The 19,183-nt window shown below is 40.7% G+C and overlaps 2 protein-coding genes across 2 annotated transcripts in view; both read right to left on the reverse strand.

The window, feature by feature from the left end:
• Positions 1–5,945, reverse strand: COX6C (cytochrome c oxidase subunit 6C). Its single transcript, XM_075085499.1, has 4 exons — positions 5,829–5,945; positions 4,725–4,852; positions 2,975–3,114; positions 1–127 (listed from the first exon to the last, which is right to left on the reverse strand). Exons 2-3 carry the CDS (start codon positions 4,836–4,838, stop codon positions 2,995–2,997), a joined length of 234 nt encoding a protein of 77 aa, XP_074941600.1. The 5' UTR covers positions 4,839–4,852; positions 5,829–5,945; the 3' UTR covers positions 1–127; positions 2,975–2,994.
• Positions 5,946–10,797: 4,852 nt separating this feature from the next.
• The window catches only part of RGS22 (regulator of G protein signaling 22), a 70,684-nt gene continuing 62,298 nt past the window's right edge, over positions 10,798–19,183 (reverse strand). Inside the window, exon 26 of the mRNA XM_075085500.1 lies at positions 10,798–18,961. Coding sequence (XP_074941601.1) covers positions 18,819–18,961 — 143 coding nt within the window. The 3' untranslated portion in view covers positions 10,798–18,818. The remainder of the gene's footprint in view (positions 18,962–19,183) is intronic.

A 19,183-nucleotide genomic window follows, 5' to 3' on the forward strand; every position in this document is an offset into this window, starting at 1 on the left:
GCCACTGACATATGTATTTTATTTATTGAATTACATTAGAGCATGCCATGCACCAAAGTGCATTACACTTTACAGTTCAGTGAACAAATGCAGTTCAGTCATCGAGTCTCCTTAGACTGAAGGAGATCTGCAAGATAAAAAAAAAAATATTAAGTTATGTTGGACAAATTTCATGCTCTAAGTAAACATATTACTATGTATGAATGCAAAGAAAGAGAGAGAACTGTTTATGTGGTGGTTTAGTCTAGAGGAATTCCCCCTGTTATTTCCTGATGGTTTAAGATTCACACACCCTTCATGTGGCAAACAGAAGTGAAACATGGAACAAATCAAGAGCTGGAACAATACTGCACAGCACATCAGATTCACTATACATGCTGCACTGATAACTGAATCAATCTTGCTAAGGGCCTGAAAGAGAAAGGAATGCAGCTTTCAGATGGAAGCCAGAGAGGAAACAAGTGGTGTAGGCAACCTACCAAGGAAGGAAGAAAACCAAATTCAAATTGCTTCTCCACATTATATTGAACACAATCCAAGACCAGCTGTGCTCCATGACAAGAGTCATGCAAGTGGTGAGCACCGCACTCTTAGCTTGCCCCTTTATTATATTACTGAGCACGCTGCAGAGGTAGGATACGCTTCAAATTTATACTTGCACTGAGTTTCCGTTAGCAGTATCACCATCCATCCAGCATCACCACCATCCTGATCCATCATCAGTATCATGGACACAAAGTCCATGCCAGGTAGACGAAGCAGTGTAAATGCACACTTAGGTACCAGGCTGCCTACACGCCCAGCAGGAACAAACTCGGTGCAGAGTGCCAAGCTAGCACCCTCACTCACGAATTCTCCTCCCCACCTACCCTACGCTCTGTTCAATTTTGGGGCGAAGTACTGATTCCGCAGTGAGCATTCCATGAGGTTAAACCACTATACTTACTGCCACATACAGAATATATTCAAATAAAATGGGAGATGTAGAGCATGCATGACCACTGTACCCATTACGTAACTATACCAAAAAAAGCATCAAATTCAACCTCCATCCAACTTCCATAGCTAAGATTAAGCTACTGAGGCAAATGGAAACGTATTCCATGTGTTCTGTGTGCCTGTCCTCTTCAGTCTTTCCAGAACATCTGAGGCACTGGCATTGGTTTCCCCTTCTTCTACTTACATTTTTGTGCAGGCACAAAAGAAAAAGAACCTCGTTCTCCTATGGAGGAGTGAAAAATACCAGTTCTTATATAGATAGGCTAAGGAATAACAAGTATCAGCAATTCAAACAAAAGTCACATATAATGATTTGTCTTTCACATTTTCTGTTGAGCTGATCTAATTAAGGAATGGAAGAAATGTTTAGGAAAAGTAATTCTAACAGGTGCACACAATGTGCAACAGTTTTTTTTAAATGCAAATGGGAACGTAAGCTGAGAGTGGAGCTCTCTTTGCAGTGACAAAAATCCTGCTCATGATTCCAATTAAATATTCAACGTGCATCCTTGTTGACAGTGTTTGTTTCGAATGATTTTACCACCAGATGGCCTTTCAGAATACTCTGATGAAGGCCACCTGACTGAAGAATGCAATTCCAGTGTCTAAGAAAGTTTAAAAGTTTCTATATATTAGCAATAGGACCAACCAGAAACAGAATTACCAAGATTAAAACCAGGAAAATTTATCATTTCATTATTTATCTTTGTTGCAGTCACAACTGAAGAACAGAAGTTCCCCCTTCTCACAAAAAAAAACCAAAAAAGCACCAAAGGGACTGCCACTTTTTTTTTCTTTTTAAATTTGTTAGAAGAGCTGGAGCTCTGCTTTTTTTATGTGGTTATGTTATGCAGAAACCAGATAGTTGTAGATTGTCACACAACAGAATTTAATATTAATAGTGTTAAGTACAAATATTTTATTCAATTTTGCTGCTTTAAGCAAACATGCTGAGAAAATGCAGCTGGCCAGGATAATTAGAGCCACAGATTATCACATAATGATCACAATATGAAAACATTCCAAAAGAATGAAAAAGCTATCATTCAGGATTAGTTTGAAGTCATTTTAAAAGAAGCAGAGAACCCAACGTAAGAAATTTGGATCAAGAAAGGGGGAGGAATTCTTTATTGAGTTGTCACATCATGAGCTCGTGCAGCTTAGTAAGCGTGCTTCTTAATAACTATGACAAGGTTGAAATCAAGACTTTTCCTTCCTGCTGTTACGACAACAAGTAAGGGAGAACAAAGTTTGGTTGACTTCAGACAAAAGGCAGTGTTAAGTGCTAGGAAAATAAACAAAGTTCTATTCAAGCTTAGTTCAGTATGGCAGAAGCCTGAATATTGGTATGCCATTGCAAATTTTTTGTTTATATATATAAATATATATGTATGTATATATAAAAATATATTTCCCCCCATTACTAGTTATCTTCCCCCTCTCGCCAACTTCAAAAGACAAAAGGATGTGTGGAAGCTGCCTACGTTTCTTATATTAAAATGCATGGTATCGGAGAAACAGCCTCTCCACTTTCTCATTCACTGTACCACCACAAGTACTTAAGTAGTAGAGAGAGACAGCCCGAAGCTAAGCCGTTCAAGATGTGACAGCATCAACATATCAGTGATATCAGGCAAGTCTTATACTTTAATACAAGAGCTTTGTCTCCTCTCCATGGCTGTGTGAGGAGGGAAAGGCCTGCCATCACTCTGTGCAAGTCTCCTGTATCACATAAGTCAAACAAATTACCCCAAAGGCATTCAGGAGCTTTCTATTCTGCCTTTACTCCCTGCTCCGTAGTTCTCATATTTCTTCATGGTTTTATTACCCAGCGGTCTCTCCAGTGCAATTTGTATCCTTTTCCTTTGGGAGCACCTTTCTATTTGATCAAAAAGGAAGAACCTCCAAACAGAATCACAATGTTTCACTGAAACGTTCTAACTTACTCTTGTTCTAATGCAGAGTAGCTTATTACCTGTAAATGCAGGTTAAACATCATTTGGGCGGTGCAGACTCAAACACACCAGCTGCTCTCATGGCTTCAAAGTCCTTCATGGCATCGTAGTTTTTGTAGAATTCTGCATAAGCTCGTTTTCTGGGTTCAGCAACTCCAAACTGGAAAGTAACACACAGAAAATGAAAGCTTGCAACCCTTTACGAAAATAATTCTTTTTATATTAGTAGTATGATTTGTATTAGTGGCTATCAGTCTACAAAGTCTTTAGCTCAAATTAGTAAAATATTACTGTTCAAATCCACCAATCCATTGGTGACCAATCCACCATTGGTCAGGAAAGCAAATGTCTGAAATGAAACCTTAAAATTAAGTCGGTTACAAAGTAGCACATTACACTTCTAAGATCCAGAAACACTCGGCCTGTATCGGTACTCAAGTATCCAATGCCCTCCCTGCTAATAGTTTTATACATAAAACGTGCCATTGTGGCAAGTTTTGTGCCTGTGAGCAGCTGCAAAACTGTAACTCCAGATAAAATGGCATCCTAAACCAATGTATTACATTTGAGCTTCACTGTAGGTCAACTACAGATGTCTGGTAAAATTTTACAAGCTGTCAAGCCACTCTTACAGCTCACCAACATAAAATGACACAATCCTGACTCCTTGGATACTCCTTCCCCTGAAGCACAGGGATACAGTGAAAAAGCCTCCAAAAACATGAACGAAAGTCCAAGGTGGGTTTGTCCAACAGTATCTAACGTGTAACGAAGTAAATCACTACAGAGATCCACATTACTTGCTCTAAATGTGGCCTTACTAGTATATTAAAGTGTGGGTGCCAAATAAGGTATAAAACCACAGACTATTAAAAAATATATATATTTTAAGTCTGACCACAAACAAGCTTGTCTACCTCTTAACACATGTGTTAAGTAGATGTTGAGCTTTAACTGTGCAAGTTTATTATTTTGATAGACATTTGTTGATCTCTGAGAAGTTTAAGACAACCATGGTATTTTTGAGATGAACAATCTGAAATTAACCTAGTTCCTTGTCACTTTTATCAATAGCTTCTGGAATACTCAAATGCTGCAGATTGTATATGAATGAGTTCAACAGGCAAAGCAAGATCCAGTCCTTCCACACTAATTCAAACTGTGTTGCTTCTTTATGTATAAGATCCAAGAATTATTTAGTAAAAGCACTCAAGAACAACTACAACTCTTATCTTTGTTAGAAGTCTCTTAAGGACCACAAAAAACAAACTCCAATCTGTAAGCGGGTTTCTTTGGAAATGTAACACTCCATTTCCACACAATACTTCAAAACAAGGACAGAAGGACCATGCTAGCTTTCCCCACACAGATATCTTCAGTGTGAAGGATGGTTTTTCCAAACTGCTTGTATGTAAGCTTTCTGAAATCCGTCTAGATATAAAATAAGACTTTGACAACTATCTCGAGTCTCAGATACTGTGACAGAGACCATCTAGAGTTAATGTGCATCAATCGTGTGAACAACCAAGAGCAGTCTAGGACTAGGAGACTCAAGTTTAAGTTGTCATGAATTGCATGATCTAGGTTATTTATATCGTTTCTTCAAATGAAGATTAGGAAGATTTATTTATGTTCTGGAAAAATGCTTACAAAAATACATTATTAAAGCTTTCTGATTATCAGCTCAGCCAAATCACAACAGAAAAATATTATGAATTCTTAGAACACCCTAATGAGTCCAGTTTATAATGGAATGGCTACAGAGCTCACCTTGTATAAAGCCGCACATCCCACAGACACAAAAAATGCCCCAAATAGGTGAAACTTCATCCGCCTGGCCAAAAGGCGCCGCATTTGTGGCTTAGGCAATAGTGCAGACGACATGGTAGTTGTATTTCCTAAAAAAATAAAACAAAAAGAGAGAATTGGAGGACAAGAAGCTCTTCTTAAATAGTTTTCTGTAACTCTACTCTAGAAAGACTGTGCTTTTTGTATTGTGCGATAATTGCCTTTACAACATAAGCAACAGTGCTTCTCTCTATTTGACTTTTCAGTAAGAACATTTAAGGGACAACGTTCAAGGACAACCTATTTATGACATCAGTCTAAGGAAGTTGTTAAGACTCCTTACAGCCACTACTCACAGAAGCAAGATCAGCCATCGCTGTTCACACCAAATTCTTCCCTCCCTGCGGGGTCTACCATTTCAGGTCTGCTGTTCTGGTGCTTACATCATTGATCACGTTTTATTCATTTCTAAGGAAATGCACACACCTCTTGAACTAGCTCGTGGTTTGGTTTTTCAAGGTACCTGCAAACTCTATTGCATTAAAGGATTTTGTTTCTCTCCAGTAAGATTTCACTAACACCCCTCAAGGCCCGAGGCTGGCGGCTCTCCCTAAAGGCAAGGTGAGGGCTGGCTGAGCTGGGTGTGGGCCGAGGCAGCGTAGCCTCCCCCGCCAGCAGGGCCGGGCAGCGGAACGGGAGAGCCGGAGGCAGCCCGGCTCTCTCTGGAGGGCGGCCCCGCGGCGCTGCCCGCAGCCGCGCCCGCCCGCCGTCCCCTCCCCTCATATTTAGGCGGACCCCTGGGAGGCAGCACCCCTCCAGCGCCGCGCCGCGAGGGAAGGAAGAGGCCGCGGCGCCCCGGCCAGGCTGCCGCAAGCCGCGCGCTGGTTCTTCCCTCACGGAGGGCGCCGCTGCCCCCCGCGGGGCGCCCGCTCGCCCGGCGGGGCCCGTCCCCGCCACCCTCAGGGACGCCTGGAGGTCACGGGCTGCCGCCGCGGGGCGTAGGGAACCCGGCGGGACAAGGGGAGACCGGCGGGCCCGGGGGGACCCGGCGGCACGCGGAAGGAGGGGACGGGATGGCGGCCTCACCTCAGCTCAGGGCTCAGTTCAGCTCGGACCCACCAACGTCCTTCCGCCCCGCCGGCCGGGCGCCCTCTACGGCCCCGCTACTCCGCATGCGCGAGAGGCGGTGGCCCCCGGTACGGCGAGCGGCTCGGCTCAAATCCCGCAATGCGCGCACGCCGTGGGGCGACGGCCCGGCGCGGAGCAAAGGCAAAGCCTGCCTGGCTGAGCCGGGCCGGGCCGGGCCGTAGCCAAAAGCCCTCGCAGTGCTGCTTGCTCAGCGCCCCACCGCTCCCCGAACAAACCAGTGCCCTCCACCCTTCCCACACGTCAGTCGTTTTTCCAGATTTCCAGAGCAGCCATCAAACCCAAACGGCTGTAATACCAGAATACATGAAATAATCATCTTTATAGAGCTTGCTAAGAATGATTGGCCAAGCCTAGAAATAAGCAGTTTGTAATCCTTTCTCGAGATCCCTGAGCCAGTTTTTGTCCCTTTCTTGGAAATGAGGCACACATGTGCTTTGCCCATGGTTTTCACCTAATCACCACCTGCGTATGGTATTGTCATCGGTTTTATTCCTGGGGACTTTCTGTGGGATTTACACTAAATGCTATAAATTCCTGCCCTGAAAAAACTGAAGCCCCTCCTGTGCAGTGAGATATTAATTCAAGCCTTGCACTCCCTCACCAAAGCCAGCAGATCATCAAATGACAGGAGGAGATGGGCCCTTAAAACTAGAGGGAATTTGCTTTTCCTGGGATGGCATTAAGGAAGAGGAAAGTGTCAACAGAAAATTGCAGAGAGAAATCATACAGCTGCAGTGACGAGCTGCGAGAATGGTCTGAATAGATGCAATTTGGACAACGTTTCTCAAAGTGAAGAAGTTTGTTACAAAAGTTGAGACCAAAATGAAGAATGCCTCTCCAAGAGTATTTACTCTCATGGGTTAACACAAAAAGCCAAATGTTACTGATGTCATGCAGAAAGAATGACAAGCTGTATCTATAACCTGGTTGTGGGGGTCCACAAGGTCCATGCTGTTCCTGAGGAGAGCTCATGCAGTCATTCCATGAGACAAGGAAAGAGAAGGCAGGGAGAGTTGTCTAGGGGATCTTAAAAGCTCCACTCAACTTGCCCTCGTATTACGCAATGTCAGAAAAAGAGAATAAAAAATTAATTGGAATAAAAGCATAGCAGGTTTAGTGGCCACTATCATTATAAATTATATATGAGGAATTTTCCAGTCTTGGTGAGACAGAATATTTTGGTGGATGGACCTAGGTCTGCAAATAAAAAAATCTTGGTTGCTGTTTTCAATAGCTTACTTCATGGCTGGCCAGGTCATTAAATTCTTTTCTATGTGACCAGTTTCCCCATGTGCCTGAGATACTGCTGGCTAGGCATCTTTCTGTTATAGTTAAGATACTAAATGAAGTGCTAATTGTTATTATTCTTTGACGTCATTACTGTGGAATATACAGCCAACTTCTTATTGTTCTGTATAAAGGGCAGTTAGGGACTGTGCAAATAAGGGATAAAAAAAGGATAGAGGATACATTGGAGGAAGAGTCATGGAAGGAAGGCAGAGATAGTGAGCTCCATTAAATCAGTGCACAGAGTTGCTTCCTATCACTCCAGTTTCTGAATGGGTTACAAGGCTGAATGTGGTTTTGGACCTGAGTGAGCCCCATGCATCCAAGTGCATCAAAGCAAATAAACCGTCTGAAAACACTGAGGCATACAGCATAGAAACAGCATTAGTCCTATCCTTTCCTTCCCAGTCCACCCAGTCCTTGGGGTTCCTGACACCTGCTCCATTTGTCTTTTGGACATGAATATTAGGACTGTTTGAGCAAAAGGTGCCACTGTTACTGAACTAGAGTCTGCAGTCCTCTTTTCCTCTCCAGAATACTGTAGTGCCAGCAACAGGTGACGCTTCTTTGTGGTATCCTTGAAAGGGATCATCTTTTGAGGAGTGAAGGAAGGCATTAATGCTAAATTGTTTCTTGCTTATGCTCCATTGAAATTCAAAATAAAATTTACCTCTGACTTTAGTGAGAGAAAATTTAGGCAGCGAATCCTTGCCTTTTCCACAAAGAGTGCCAGCTGTGATACTTAGGACTGTACTTTCTGTGGTGTGGACTGGAGCCGACTAGGAACAGGACTGTGACAATCAAATGATTTTGCATATGCCACAAAAAGTCTTTAGATAATCATAATCTGGATCAAATTAGAACCAAAAATCTACTGGAAAAAGATCACGTGGGACATCAGCAATCCCCTGAGCCAGCTGCATTCCTAAGTACTTTATTATAAAATCTACCTCTCTATCACAAAAGAAAAAAAAATTAAACAATGCTATGTGCCACATATGAAAATGCATACATTTGTGTGCCTTCTCCCATTTCTGTGCCAGAAATTAACAAATCAAATACTCTCTTACCACGGCTGTGTCGACATCAATCTATGGTGCTTTGGAACAAACAAAGATATTGTGGCACAAGAAGTTATTTAACAGAATTGGAATGGCAGCTGTACAAAAAATAAGGGTGAATCAATGATTCCTAAATGGAAAAAGTCAAAATTAGTAGGGGGGGGGAATTAGTTTTGTACTTCCAAAAGGGCACTATAAACAAAGGAGCAAAAAAAAAAGCAGAAGTTCAAATTAAAGTAAAGGGAGCAGACAGGGATTTCACAAGCCTTTGTTGATTTTACACATGCTTCTGAAATAGAAAAAAATCTCAAAAAAAGCAATTTCTTAAGTTTTGTTCAACTTGTAAAAAGACAGATTTTGGTATTTTTGTACACATCAAATACTGATATAATTACATGAATGATCCTGTGTTTGGTATCATCATGAGCTATATTGTTAAAAAAAGGGACTCAGCTCTTTCCCAAGTTCCCAACTTGCAGTCAGGACAAGGCTGATGTGTGAATTCAGGCCCAAGAACTAGAAAGCACACCGGGTTTCACAGCTCAGACATTAAGATTCATGCGATATTTTTTTCCACTGTTTTTTTCTGAAGTAGGGTGTGGTTCTGCATTAATGGTTCTCACTCTGAAGTCCTCCAGGTTCAGAGGGCCTATCTGAAAAAGATACACTGCTCATTTCAACAACAGGAAAACCTTGTTTAGAGAAACTGGATTTTTAAACAAGTAATACACTGTATATCTGTCATTCTTACCTAAAAGTTTGACTTAGACAAGTCTGACTTCATCGTTCATTGCTGGAAACCTTCTACATTATCATCTGATTTCTTAGGAAAAAACAAAACCACACCCACTGAAACACCTCCTTCCAGTCCCTGTTCCTTGCTCAAATCTGTTAAAATTATGCCAGGATTCTTTTGTCTTATATATTTTCAAATGTTATGTAGCCTGTCTGCAATGGAAAGAGAGTCATCAAACACAATGTTTTCACACTGTTCCTTCACTCCTCTGTATTTGCTGAGAGGTGCCTTATTCTGAGAAAATTTTTTCATTCCTCATCCTTTTTTTTCCAGACAGGAACCTGCAGAGTTAAACCGCCTTTACAGACAAATACTCCAATCTACAGTTGAACCAGTGTACACACAGAATTGTTACACGTAATTCAGTCTCTACAGTCCCACCTTAGCAACCGGCAGCCTGTCAGATGTAGGCCACAAGCATCCCTTGCCTGGGTTCAGCTCCAGAAAGTGCCCTGGGTGGAAACAGCATGGGAGCAGAATTTCTCCTTTTGAAAATTAAAGCAAGGACCACAGCACGAGGACAAAAGGCCAAGCTTTTAACACTCCTTTTCAAAGCACAGTTTGGTTGATGTGCTGTGATACAAGATAAAATTCTCTAGCTCCAAACATCAGCCCCTGTATGGAAACTCTCATGTGGCAACGTCTGCATGACCTGTCCAGCAATCCTGGTGAGTCTGTACATTTCCCAGTACTCTCCTCCTTGATCATGGATGTGTTACAGTAAGGCTGAGCAGAAGATTCGTGGGTATCCTTCAGTAGTCCAAAGCCATTGAAACAAGGATTGTTCTGCATACCTTAATAGGGTTTAGACCAGACCTTTTCTTAGCTACTGTTGTTCCTAGATGTGACCAGTGATCATCTGACCTCCAGGAAAGCAGAAAGTGGCCGACTGCCGCTGTTCATACAACTATAATTTTGTTCAAGGAATTAATTCTCACAGAAAATGACAGACCAATTTATCTGTGGGTGTAAAACAGTGGCTGTGAAGTGGGAAAGCCTCCTTCAAATAGAAGATCTGACTCACTCTCCCCAAGGCACTAGATTTGGCCCCTTCCTTGGTTACGTTCAACGTGCTTACTCTGGGCAGCTCTTGGCTCTCAGAGGAGTGAGCTGCATAGAGAGAAGAGGCCTCGCACAGATTAGGGACTGCACCCCGATAGAGAGAGACCTAAAAATTTGCAGCTGTAGGATTTAACCTAGAGACATGTCTGCCCTTTACTCTATTTACCCAGTACAATACAGAGCTCATTCTGACAAGGAAGAGTGGCCCAGGTCATGTATAAAGTGCCACTTTTGCAATTTTTTCCTGTGATAAGTTTCTAGACCTTTTCTCATAGGCTTCTCAACCTCTCATTTTAGTCTGTTTTAATTCACGTTGAGGTGATGACATGGTAAGCGTTACGAGATGTTGACAAGTTTTCCTTTCTGCGTCTGAAATGACAGTCTAGAAGGAGTGGGGGTGTTTCAGATTTGTTGTGACTTGTATCATCATACTGCAGTCACGTCAACCAAATTGTGTCCATTTATGAAAAGAGTTCATGAACACAATTAAAAACAAAAATAAAATAACAAGTACCCCAGAGATTATGTATTTCTTGACCTCTTTATGACCTGGTGAACAAACTGTGAGCCTGAAAGCTTGTCCGTTGTTTCCAATTACATCACCTGGTCTAACAAAAGATATCCCCTCTTTCTAAAAAATGCCGTTGGTTTTGTTTATTTTGTTGTTGGAAGAACCTATCAACTTAGGATTTCTATGTTGTGTAAAGGCTCCATAGCTTTTATTTGGTATTTGATGGTACTGCAAATATAATAGATTTTTCTTTACAATCATAACTTTGGCAACACTTGAAGTCCCAGAAGTCAGGCAGTCTCTGACGACACAATTCCTAAAATCCACGTCAGGTTGTGGTCCCAGGTTTAAAATGTGAGGCACAGTCAGACGTGTGAGGCTTCCAGAAAGTAGTCAAATCATCTGTTCATGTTTTTTTAACAAACTTGTTACTGGCACAAACTTTTAAAAATATGTATACTTAAACCAGCCTGTTTTAACTTTACTGTTTTGTTTGAAATAATCTAATTAGGAATTGTGGATCTCAGATTTCTACTGCATTGAAATTTTTGAGCTTCGTGATTAACAAAACTGGCAATAGATAACAGCATGAGCAACCTTAGTTAAATATATTTTGATTAAATGACTTCAGGATACATTTTCGTAAGACAAATTTGGCCATGTTCAGTATGGCATAACTTGTAAACGTCCGGAAAAATCACGGCATTTTTCCAAGCAGGAGGCATGAGATTACTATAATCCATAGCCTCCACCACAGTATTAATTAGCATGGCTCACTAACCAGGGACGTAATATTTGTAAATGAAACTCTAGAAGGGCATCAGTAAGGAACAGGATGTTGAAGCCAAATGGAAACCATGAACCAATAAAAAGGCTGAACTAGCTAGAAGTGCAAGCTCAGCCTTTGAAGTTAGTTCAAGTACTGCATGCTTTAATTTTGGTGTAATCTTATGATGGGGGTACAAACAAGAACTCAGAAACAGATTTTGTAACATTTGGCCCAATTGTAGATGAATCAGTTTGTTGATGGTTACCAACAATTGCACAGCCAGAGAAGCTGTGGTCTTTGTTAAATTAGATTGAATAATTGGCTTCAGTGGGAGTTTCGGGTGCAGAGCAAATGAAGTGTCACGGCCCTTGACTCTCGTAAGATTCCTTAGCAGAGGCTAAGCTTTTGCATTCAGAACAACCTGAATATGGATTCAGAGAAAATAAGTCCCTCAAGAGTTCATCTGTGCACTCCCCTGTCCTAATATGAGTCTGAAAATACTTAGTCATTCCTGGCAGATGTGCGTGTCTTATCTGTTTTTAGAACCCCTCTGATGACAATACGGGGACCAAAAGCTCTCTGGGCGGTTTGGTTCCAATGCTTGACTATTGTCTCAGAATACAATCTGTGTTTAATACTACATTACCTTGGCAAGCCCAACTAAGCCTATGTATTTCTGAGTTTTGATTTTGTTTTGCTTTGGTTTTTTAAAATATACTTTCATGTGGAGCTGCAGTGACAAAGCCGTGCTTTCCTAGTCTTTCACTCAAAAAAAAAAAAAAAAAAAATCACTGTTTTCGTCCTTTGGACAGCTTTCTGAAGGCCTACTACTGCCAGGTGCTCAGCACCTCTGGAGGTACAAATTAAGAAAATGAGTTTCAATACATTCGGCAAATTTCAGGATCAGGCAGCCAGGAGTTAAGATGATCTTTGAACTGGAAGGTCATAACTGGAAGGTGAACACAATCATACACACTCTCCATTTTCAGATTGTGCATGCGGTTCATTAGCTTGAAAATAGTAAATCATTTATCGTAGTCTTTAGTGACTAGTCTAGCAAGTGCTGTTAATTACTTCCTCATTTGGGAGAAAAAACACAGAGAAAGTTAATTTTTTTCTTGCATATGCTTTCTAGAGGAAAAAGTTCTCCCAAAAAGTGCACTTATTTTCTCTTTCCAGCAGCCATGCGGACCTCTGAAAAGAGCCATATTCCTCAACAAAGCAGGTGTGATGGCTCTGTCCTCTCAAATGCAAGTGAGTACAAACACAAACACTTTAATGAAACACAAAGACCTTCAATTAAAAAAAAATAGAAGAAAATGGTAGGAATATTGTATTAGGAAAAAGATGATATACACCAAACTTAAGCCCTATGTGATTATGACAGTAAAATAGTTTACCAAACAAGGTCATTTTATGCATATATGTGTAGAGCATATATAGATAGCACACAAGCACACACAAGTCCATGAAGTACAGATTTTATAGACATGTATACATGCCTGCGCACACATACACACATACAAAATTGTAAAGGTATAAATTACTCTAGAGGTGTGACAGATTCGATTCCCAAAGTATCTTTTTCAGGAATGAGTGGTATTCAAACCAGTCAAGGTCTAGGGTTTACAAAACCGGTACTGGTCAGTTGGGTCTCGCAGCTGGGATGAAATTCATTTAGTTGCCTACAGGTGAAAACTACTAAGAATGCTAAAAGCTTGTTGATTCCTTGTTGATTTACTGAGCCGTAGGAACCACGGCCTATTATAATGAACATTTCCAATGAAATCTCTGTATTTACTGACTTTGACAGATGGGGAATATTGCATAAGCTATTGTGTGCCTGTGCATTCCTTGAGTGTGATGCTGTGTTTTTTTTCTTGCTTGCCTTGTCATTTGTTTCATTTAACTTTCCCATTAATGGCACAGTTGCTTTGCTTTGTTCAAAAATCCTTTTCTGAGAAGCGAGTATTACTTTCTTTTTAAACTTCTTGCCAACAGAAGATTGTCAAACGCATATGGTAGAGAGGAATCATGTACAAGATTGTTTTAAAGGAAAAAGAAATATTTAAAATTAAAAGCACAAATCCACTTACTACATTTCCACTTTTCCTTTGACATAAAATGAATATTTAACGTGAGAAATGCACACAGTTCATCAGTGTACTCTGAACAAATACATAATTAACATGTGGAATAAGCAATGCTGTTGTCAACGCTTTCACATACGTTACCATGAAACGAAAATACTTTAATTAGTAGAGAAATAGAGGAAAATCCAAGTAAATGCAGCCTGTGCTTGACATATAAATTACCTTGGCTCAATGAATATTTAAAATAAGAGAACCTCATGTCTACCTTGACTACCTTTACCATACTAGGACAGCTTAGTGGGTCCTGCATAATTCCAATCTACACCAGCGCCCTGATAAATTATTACTTGGCAGAGAATTATCAATCGTGGCCATTGTGCAGATGCTTTACTAAATCACTGGCGGAACTCAAAATGTGTGTTTGTTAGCATGCAGGTAGAAAGTGTACACTTTGGTGTTTTATATTAATCCAGTGTGCTGGACTGACAGAGCCTTATTTGAAGGCTACGTAATAGGAGGAATAATAAAAAACTATATAGCAATAACATGTGGCTTCTGATTTGGGAACTACAATTTAGCCTATTAGACATGGACCTGTTCCAAAAGTGCACATTCAAACAATCGTGCATGAAGGAGTTAGAAACACAGATGTGAATTATAACTCTCTGAAATCCTGGGAATGCTCCAAAGCAGGCCGTTAGAGGTAGGTTTGAACTGTGAGTACAGATCCAAATCTAAAATTTTTGTTCAAACCTGTCTTTCCCTAACATTTTTACAGCAACTACTGAATGTATTAAAACCAGCAATGTTCCATAAGTTTAAAAAAACACCAGTTAACCCTATCTTAGCTATATTCAGACATAATTCATAATGACTGACTAAAAGCATTTCAGTAAAAAGGCAGTAACAAGAATCATCAGTTGACCATAACGGGGAGAGTTTAAACAGGTCAAATTCAATCTGGATTATGTAGCTCCATTGGCCACATACAGCATATCACTGTCACTGTGATCAGTTTGGTGCAGTATTTAACATTAGAAATATAAATAATTTAAGGATTTTCTTTTCAAAGTTAGGGACAGAACTTTGAAACATCTGTTCTCTTTTCAATCATTTTTACACACAGGATAAATTCAACAGTTTTGACTAGAGCAATAGTGTCGAGTGGGATTGAGGTTGGCTGTTTCACCAGTGTACAAGTGGTAGAGGATAGAAAATGTCCCCGAGTCTGTAATCCTGTATAGGGCTAAAGGCACAGGAGCAGCAATGAAGGGACACCTGCCATTTTTCAGTACTCTCAACAGCAGGAAACTGAGGGTCCCACATTTATGAAAATACCCAGTTCATCGATGCTTTTATCTGTAGACTTCATTAATGCAGGTTTCGCCTTTTTTTTTTAAGTGAAACATATTTACAAAGTGAGTTGCAATGCTTCTTCTCATATAAAAGATGTAGAAGGTATGGCACAAACCAGTCTGGCCTTGGCCACCCAGTATTGTATAGTAAGAGAACCAAAAATAGAAACTGGGTCTGCTGAATCTGGTCTACTGCTGTGTCTGCAAAGCACCTCTCTCTGTTGCTGATCTCCATGCCTGATGATTAAACACTAGATTTTCACAGCTTTAAAGGGACAAACGAAGCCACAGGTCAGAGTCTAAGACTGTTCCCCATTAATAGTACTTTAAGAAACAGCCACTAAAAAGAGATCATGAGGAGTATGGAGGCAATGGTAGAGCAGCATTGTACAGACACAGGTGAGAAAGCATTTTGCCCCTTTTTAAATCGCCTGGTGACCACCACTATCAGTCTTGTAATCTGTTGTAAGTGGACATCCTAATAACATAATCTAGTGCTACATATTTTCAGGAATTCATCTCATAGTCTGATACTCTGTGTCATGCAGTAGCAGGAGAGAAGCCAAAGCAAAATGTATAAAGCCCCTTCCTGAAGTGCATAGTCACAGCTTGTGTTGATATCAAAAGTATTTGAATGAGCAACTTCGGGACTGCACCCTCAAAGGCTATAAAATGTTTTAATAAACATGCCAGGTCTGATGAGAGAAAAGTGAAATACACAGTAATAGCATCTAAATGTAAATGATGACTTTAAAAAATTCCAAAATAGTCCCAATATGTTGCATTACTTGGGAGTAAACAATAAAAGTAAGTCTGAAAGAATATGATTGATTGTGTATTTTGAACGCCACTAAAGCATAAATCCATCCAGAATTGTTTCTAGGTTTGCAGATTTCTGAAAAGAGAATTGTTTCTATGTTCTGAAGCAGCAGACTCCACAGAGAGCTGTTGTTCTGCTGGAGACTTCTGAAAGTCCCAAAGTATATATAGTTAAAATAAAAGAGGAATAAAGCTTTAGTTATCTGAAGGGAGAGGCACTAGGGTTGCTGAGTAAAACTCTTCTAGCCCTTTAAAACTGCTGAGTTCGCATAGGTGGTAGATCAGTAACCTGAGAGAGAATAAATGTCAGGAACAAGACAAAAAGGCAATGGCAGTGTAAGCTTTCTGAATTGAGATAGAGTAATCATTTAGAACAATAATATTTAGTTAGTTTCTATAACTGTTCAGTTCTCAGGCTCTCTGTTGGAACTGGCAGCAGTCATTACTTGGTCCCTCGGGACAAGACTAAAACTGCTATTCCATTTCAGATGTATCACCAAATAGCAGTTATGGTGTACCTGCCACTGCATTAGGGTAGATTCAGTAACCCAGAAGTGAAAGTGTCCCTGTCCCTTAATATACTCCCTGTCCAATTGCTCAATATTTCTTTAAAATTAACACATAAAATGGGCATAATGATATGACATGTATTTCTAGCATTACTAATGCATGTGATCCTCCTCTGTTGCATAATAAAGACGTAGCCTATAAATGACTGTGCATGTGTGTGTGTATATATACATGTATATATGCACATATATATTTCAGTTAACATGGAGACAGAATGCAAACTGGAGTGAGAGTTATCATAGGTTTGCAGAAATGTGAGTGGCTGGAGCCAGTTTGCAAAATTCTACTCACTGAAGTACATGAAGTACTCTTTTTTTGTTTGTTTTTAAGTTTGATAGGCGTGTATGGTATTAATCATAGTAACTGTCTGGGACAGTAGTTTTTGCATGGGGGCTGGTAAATTTTCGTTAACAATTTGGCAAGGCTGGAACATATTCACAAGGAGTTTTATCATCTGTGACAAATATCTGGATAATATTTTTCATTTTAGGAGTAATCCAAGTATGATTCAAGTCAAAGCTACCAGCATAAGATAAGCATTGTCTACATGTTATTTAACTGTCTCAAAATGCCATGAAGGCAAGAATACGACAAAACAGAGACTGACTGCCGCGCTCCGGCATTTGATTGCATGCATGTACTGACCGCAGCAGTAGAAGGTGGTCTTTCACGTGTTTTTTAGACTGACATACATCACTGCATTTATGGCATCTCATGATTCTTCTTTGCCTTTCACACTAATGAGTGGTAGGCCACACAGTACCACATGTGCTCGGCTCAGTACAAGATGCTACATTCCACCCTCCTCAGATGCACTGAGCATTACAGTTTAGTGCATCTGTGAAATTTGGGAAAGCATAAAAAACAGAGACAAGAATTTCATGTTTTACTCCCTTCTGGCTTCCACCCAAGACTTCTTTCTCAGGTAATGTCACACAAGCAAACAATCCAAACACAGAAGGAATCAAGATATGCACAAAACAAACTCTGTCTCCAAACAGTGGGGAATGTAGGAAATGAACCAATGATCTCCCTTGCTCCTTCTGCAAGTTTATATGGGCAGGGCAGCTATATCCATAAAAGACATTCTCTTTCTTCCTTGCTAGCCTATCTGAAGCAACTCCTGATGGAAATTCCATACAATTCTTGGTCGTTGTGTCAAGAGTGAGAAAGAAAAAGACTATTAGTTGTATTAGCTGTCACTCCACACTGAGGAGGAAGGCAGTCGTGGATGGTCCTTAACAGCATGAGCTCCAAGTGAAGGACCTTTAGTTCTGACAACAGAGAGAGGGCTGCATGGCTCGTTCTTCTTGTCCAAGAGCTTGGGAGTGGTAGCAGAAGACAATCCCACCCCTAACTCAGGGGTAGTCCTTGGGAACTCAGCAAGCTGGAGCTAACTGCTCTGCCTTTCTCTTACATGCATTATGCACAGGTAGAGGAGAAAGAAGCCAAAAACTTTGTGGCTGGGGACTGGTGTTTGAAGTGGTCTGAAAAATGTGGAGAGGTCTATCATCATCCTGTCCCCTGCCTAGCAGTTAATATTGCCCCTGTCCCCTCTTAACTCCCGATTAATCCTTTGGTCCTAGTCCCAACATCAACTCTGCCCCAATTCTGTTCAAAACTCTTAAAACTGTAAAAAGAAGCAAGAAAGTAGGGAGAACCACAGAAGACCTATGAGCTCCTGCAACCTTCCCGTGAGTAATGCCTTGGGAGGAATGACAGTTTACAAAAGTTCTCACTCACATCCATGACCTGATGTATTTGATGCCTTTCTTGTGGATCAAAACTCAGAAATGAGGCAGAAGGTGTACTTTGGAGCAGGAATCAGACTGGATTGGTAGCAAACCACAACAGGGATTGATTTTATGATAGTTCAGACACCTCATGAGTTGTCCTTGATGAATAGAAGTTGCATGAATTGCAGTACTGATTGGGCCAAGACACACTGCTTCAGGGCTGTCAGTTCAATGCAGTGTGTTCAGGCACTGGGAAGTTTAGGAGGACCAGTGAGGGCAGGAAACCAACTTGCCTAAAATAGCAATGTTGAAGTACAGAATTAGAAGAGGAAGGAGGAGCAGAGAAGGAAGGGGAGCAATAGTCCAAGTTCTATTAATTTTTTTAGGTCCATATAATTTCAGCATAGCCTTAAAAACAAAAACAAATCCTCCAGGGGATTCTTCCATCTAGGAATTCAAGCTTTGAACCAAATCTGCTTTTCTGTCTTTATCAGATCTCTTTGCTGTCCCACTTCTTTCTCCCATTTTAATATTTAACTGGCTTTGGCAGAGATGGTCTATTGCTAGTTCTGTGTCAGGCCCTTGCCAGTAACTCCATGGGGTCTGAGCTTCCTCCAGTCATCTCGTGCTCCTATTTAAAATATTTTAAGTAGAAGGCTTAGATAACCACATTTCAGAGACTACCATTTTGCAACAGAATTCCATCTGGTCAACATTAGGTCCACTAACCATGGTTGAAGTGAAAAATAATCTTGCCTTCATGTTGAGGCTGTACAGCTTCAGTTAAACGTGATTTGGAGTGGGATAACTTGCTACTAATGAGCATCAGCACTGACAGCAGGAAAACTAGCTTTTAAGAATCCAAATTTCAAAGCATGCTTGTTGGCAGTCTGGTTCTCGCTTTCTGTTTCTTGGGAAGATTTGAGTGTTTCTCCAAAATCACACTACTCTTTGGAGAAATGGTGGACTTTTCGGAGTTTCCAGGCTTTGGGAAGGACATAGACGAGGTACCTGCATATAGAAAGAAAATTAAAATTATGGAAAACTGAAGGGGTTTAATATTACATAGTGCTGTTGCTAGCCCTACTGCTAAATGGAGCTATTTAATGATCAAGCAGGTCATAACAGCCCTGGGGAAGATCTAAGAGGATATTAAGGGCTGAAACAGGGTTGAAGCAACGCCTCTTACATCCCCCAAAAGCATACTGACAAACTGGGGAGGAAAAAGTTTAA

The sequence above is a fragment of the Phalacrocorax aristotelis genome, chromosome 2, assembly GCF_949628215.1.
Source record: "Phalacrocorax aristotelis chromosome 2, bGulAri2.1, whole genome shotgun sequence".
NCBI classification, from domain to species: domain Eukaryota; kingdom Metazoa; phylum Chordata; class Aves; order Suliformes; family Phalacrocoracidae; genus Phalacrocorax; species Phalacrocorax aristotelis.

Coding starts and splice junctions, on each gene's coding strand:
- COX6C (XM_075085499.1), bottom strand. CDS start 4,838: ATGTCGTCTGCACTATTGCCTAAGCCACAAATGCGGCGCCTTTTGGCC. Junction 3,115..4,724: donor GATGTGCGGCTTTATACAAG/GTGAGCTCTGTA, acceptor GTTACTTTCCAG/TTTGGAGTTGCTGAACCCAG.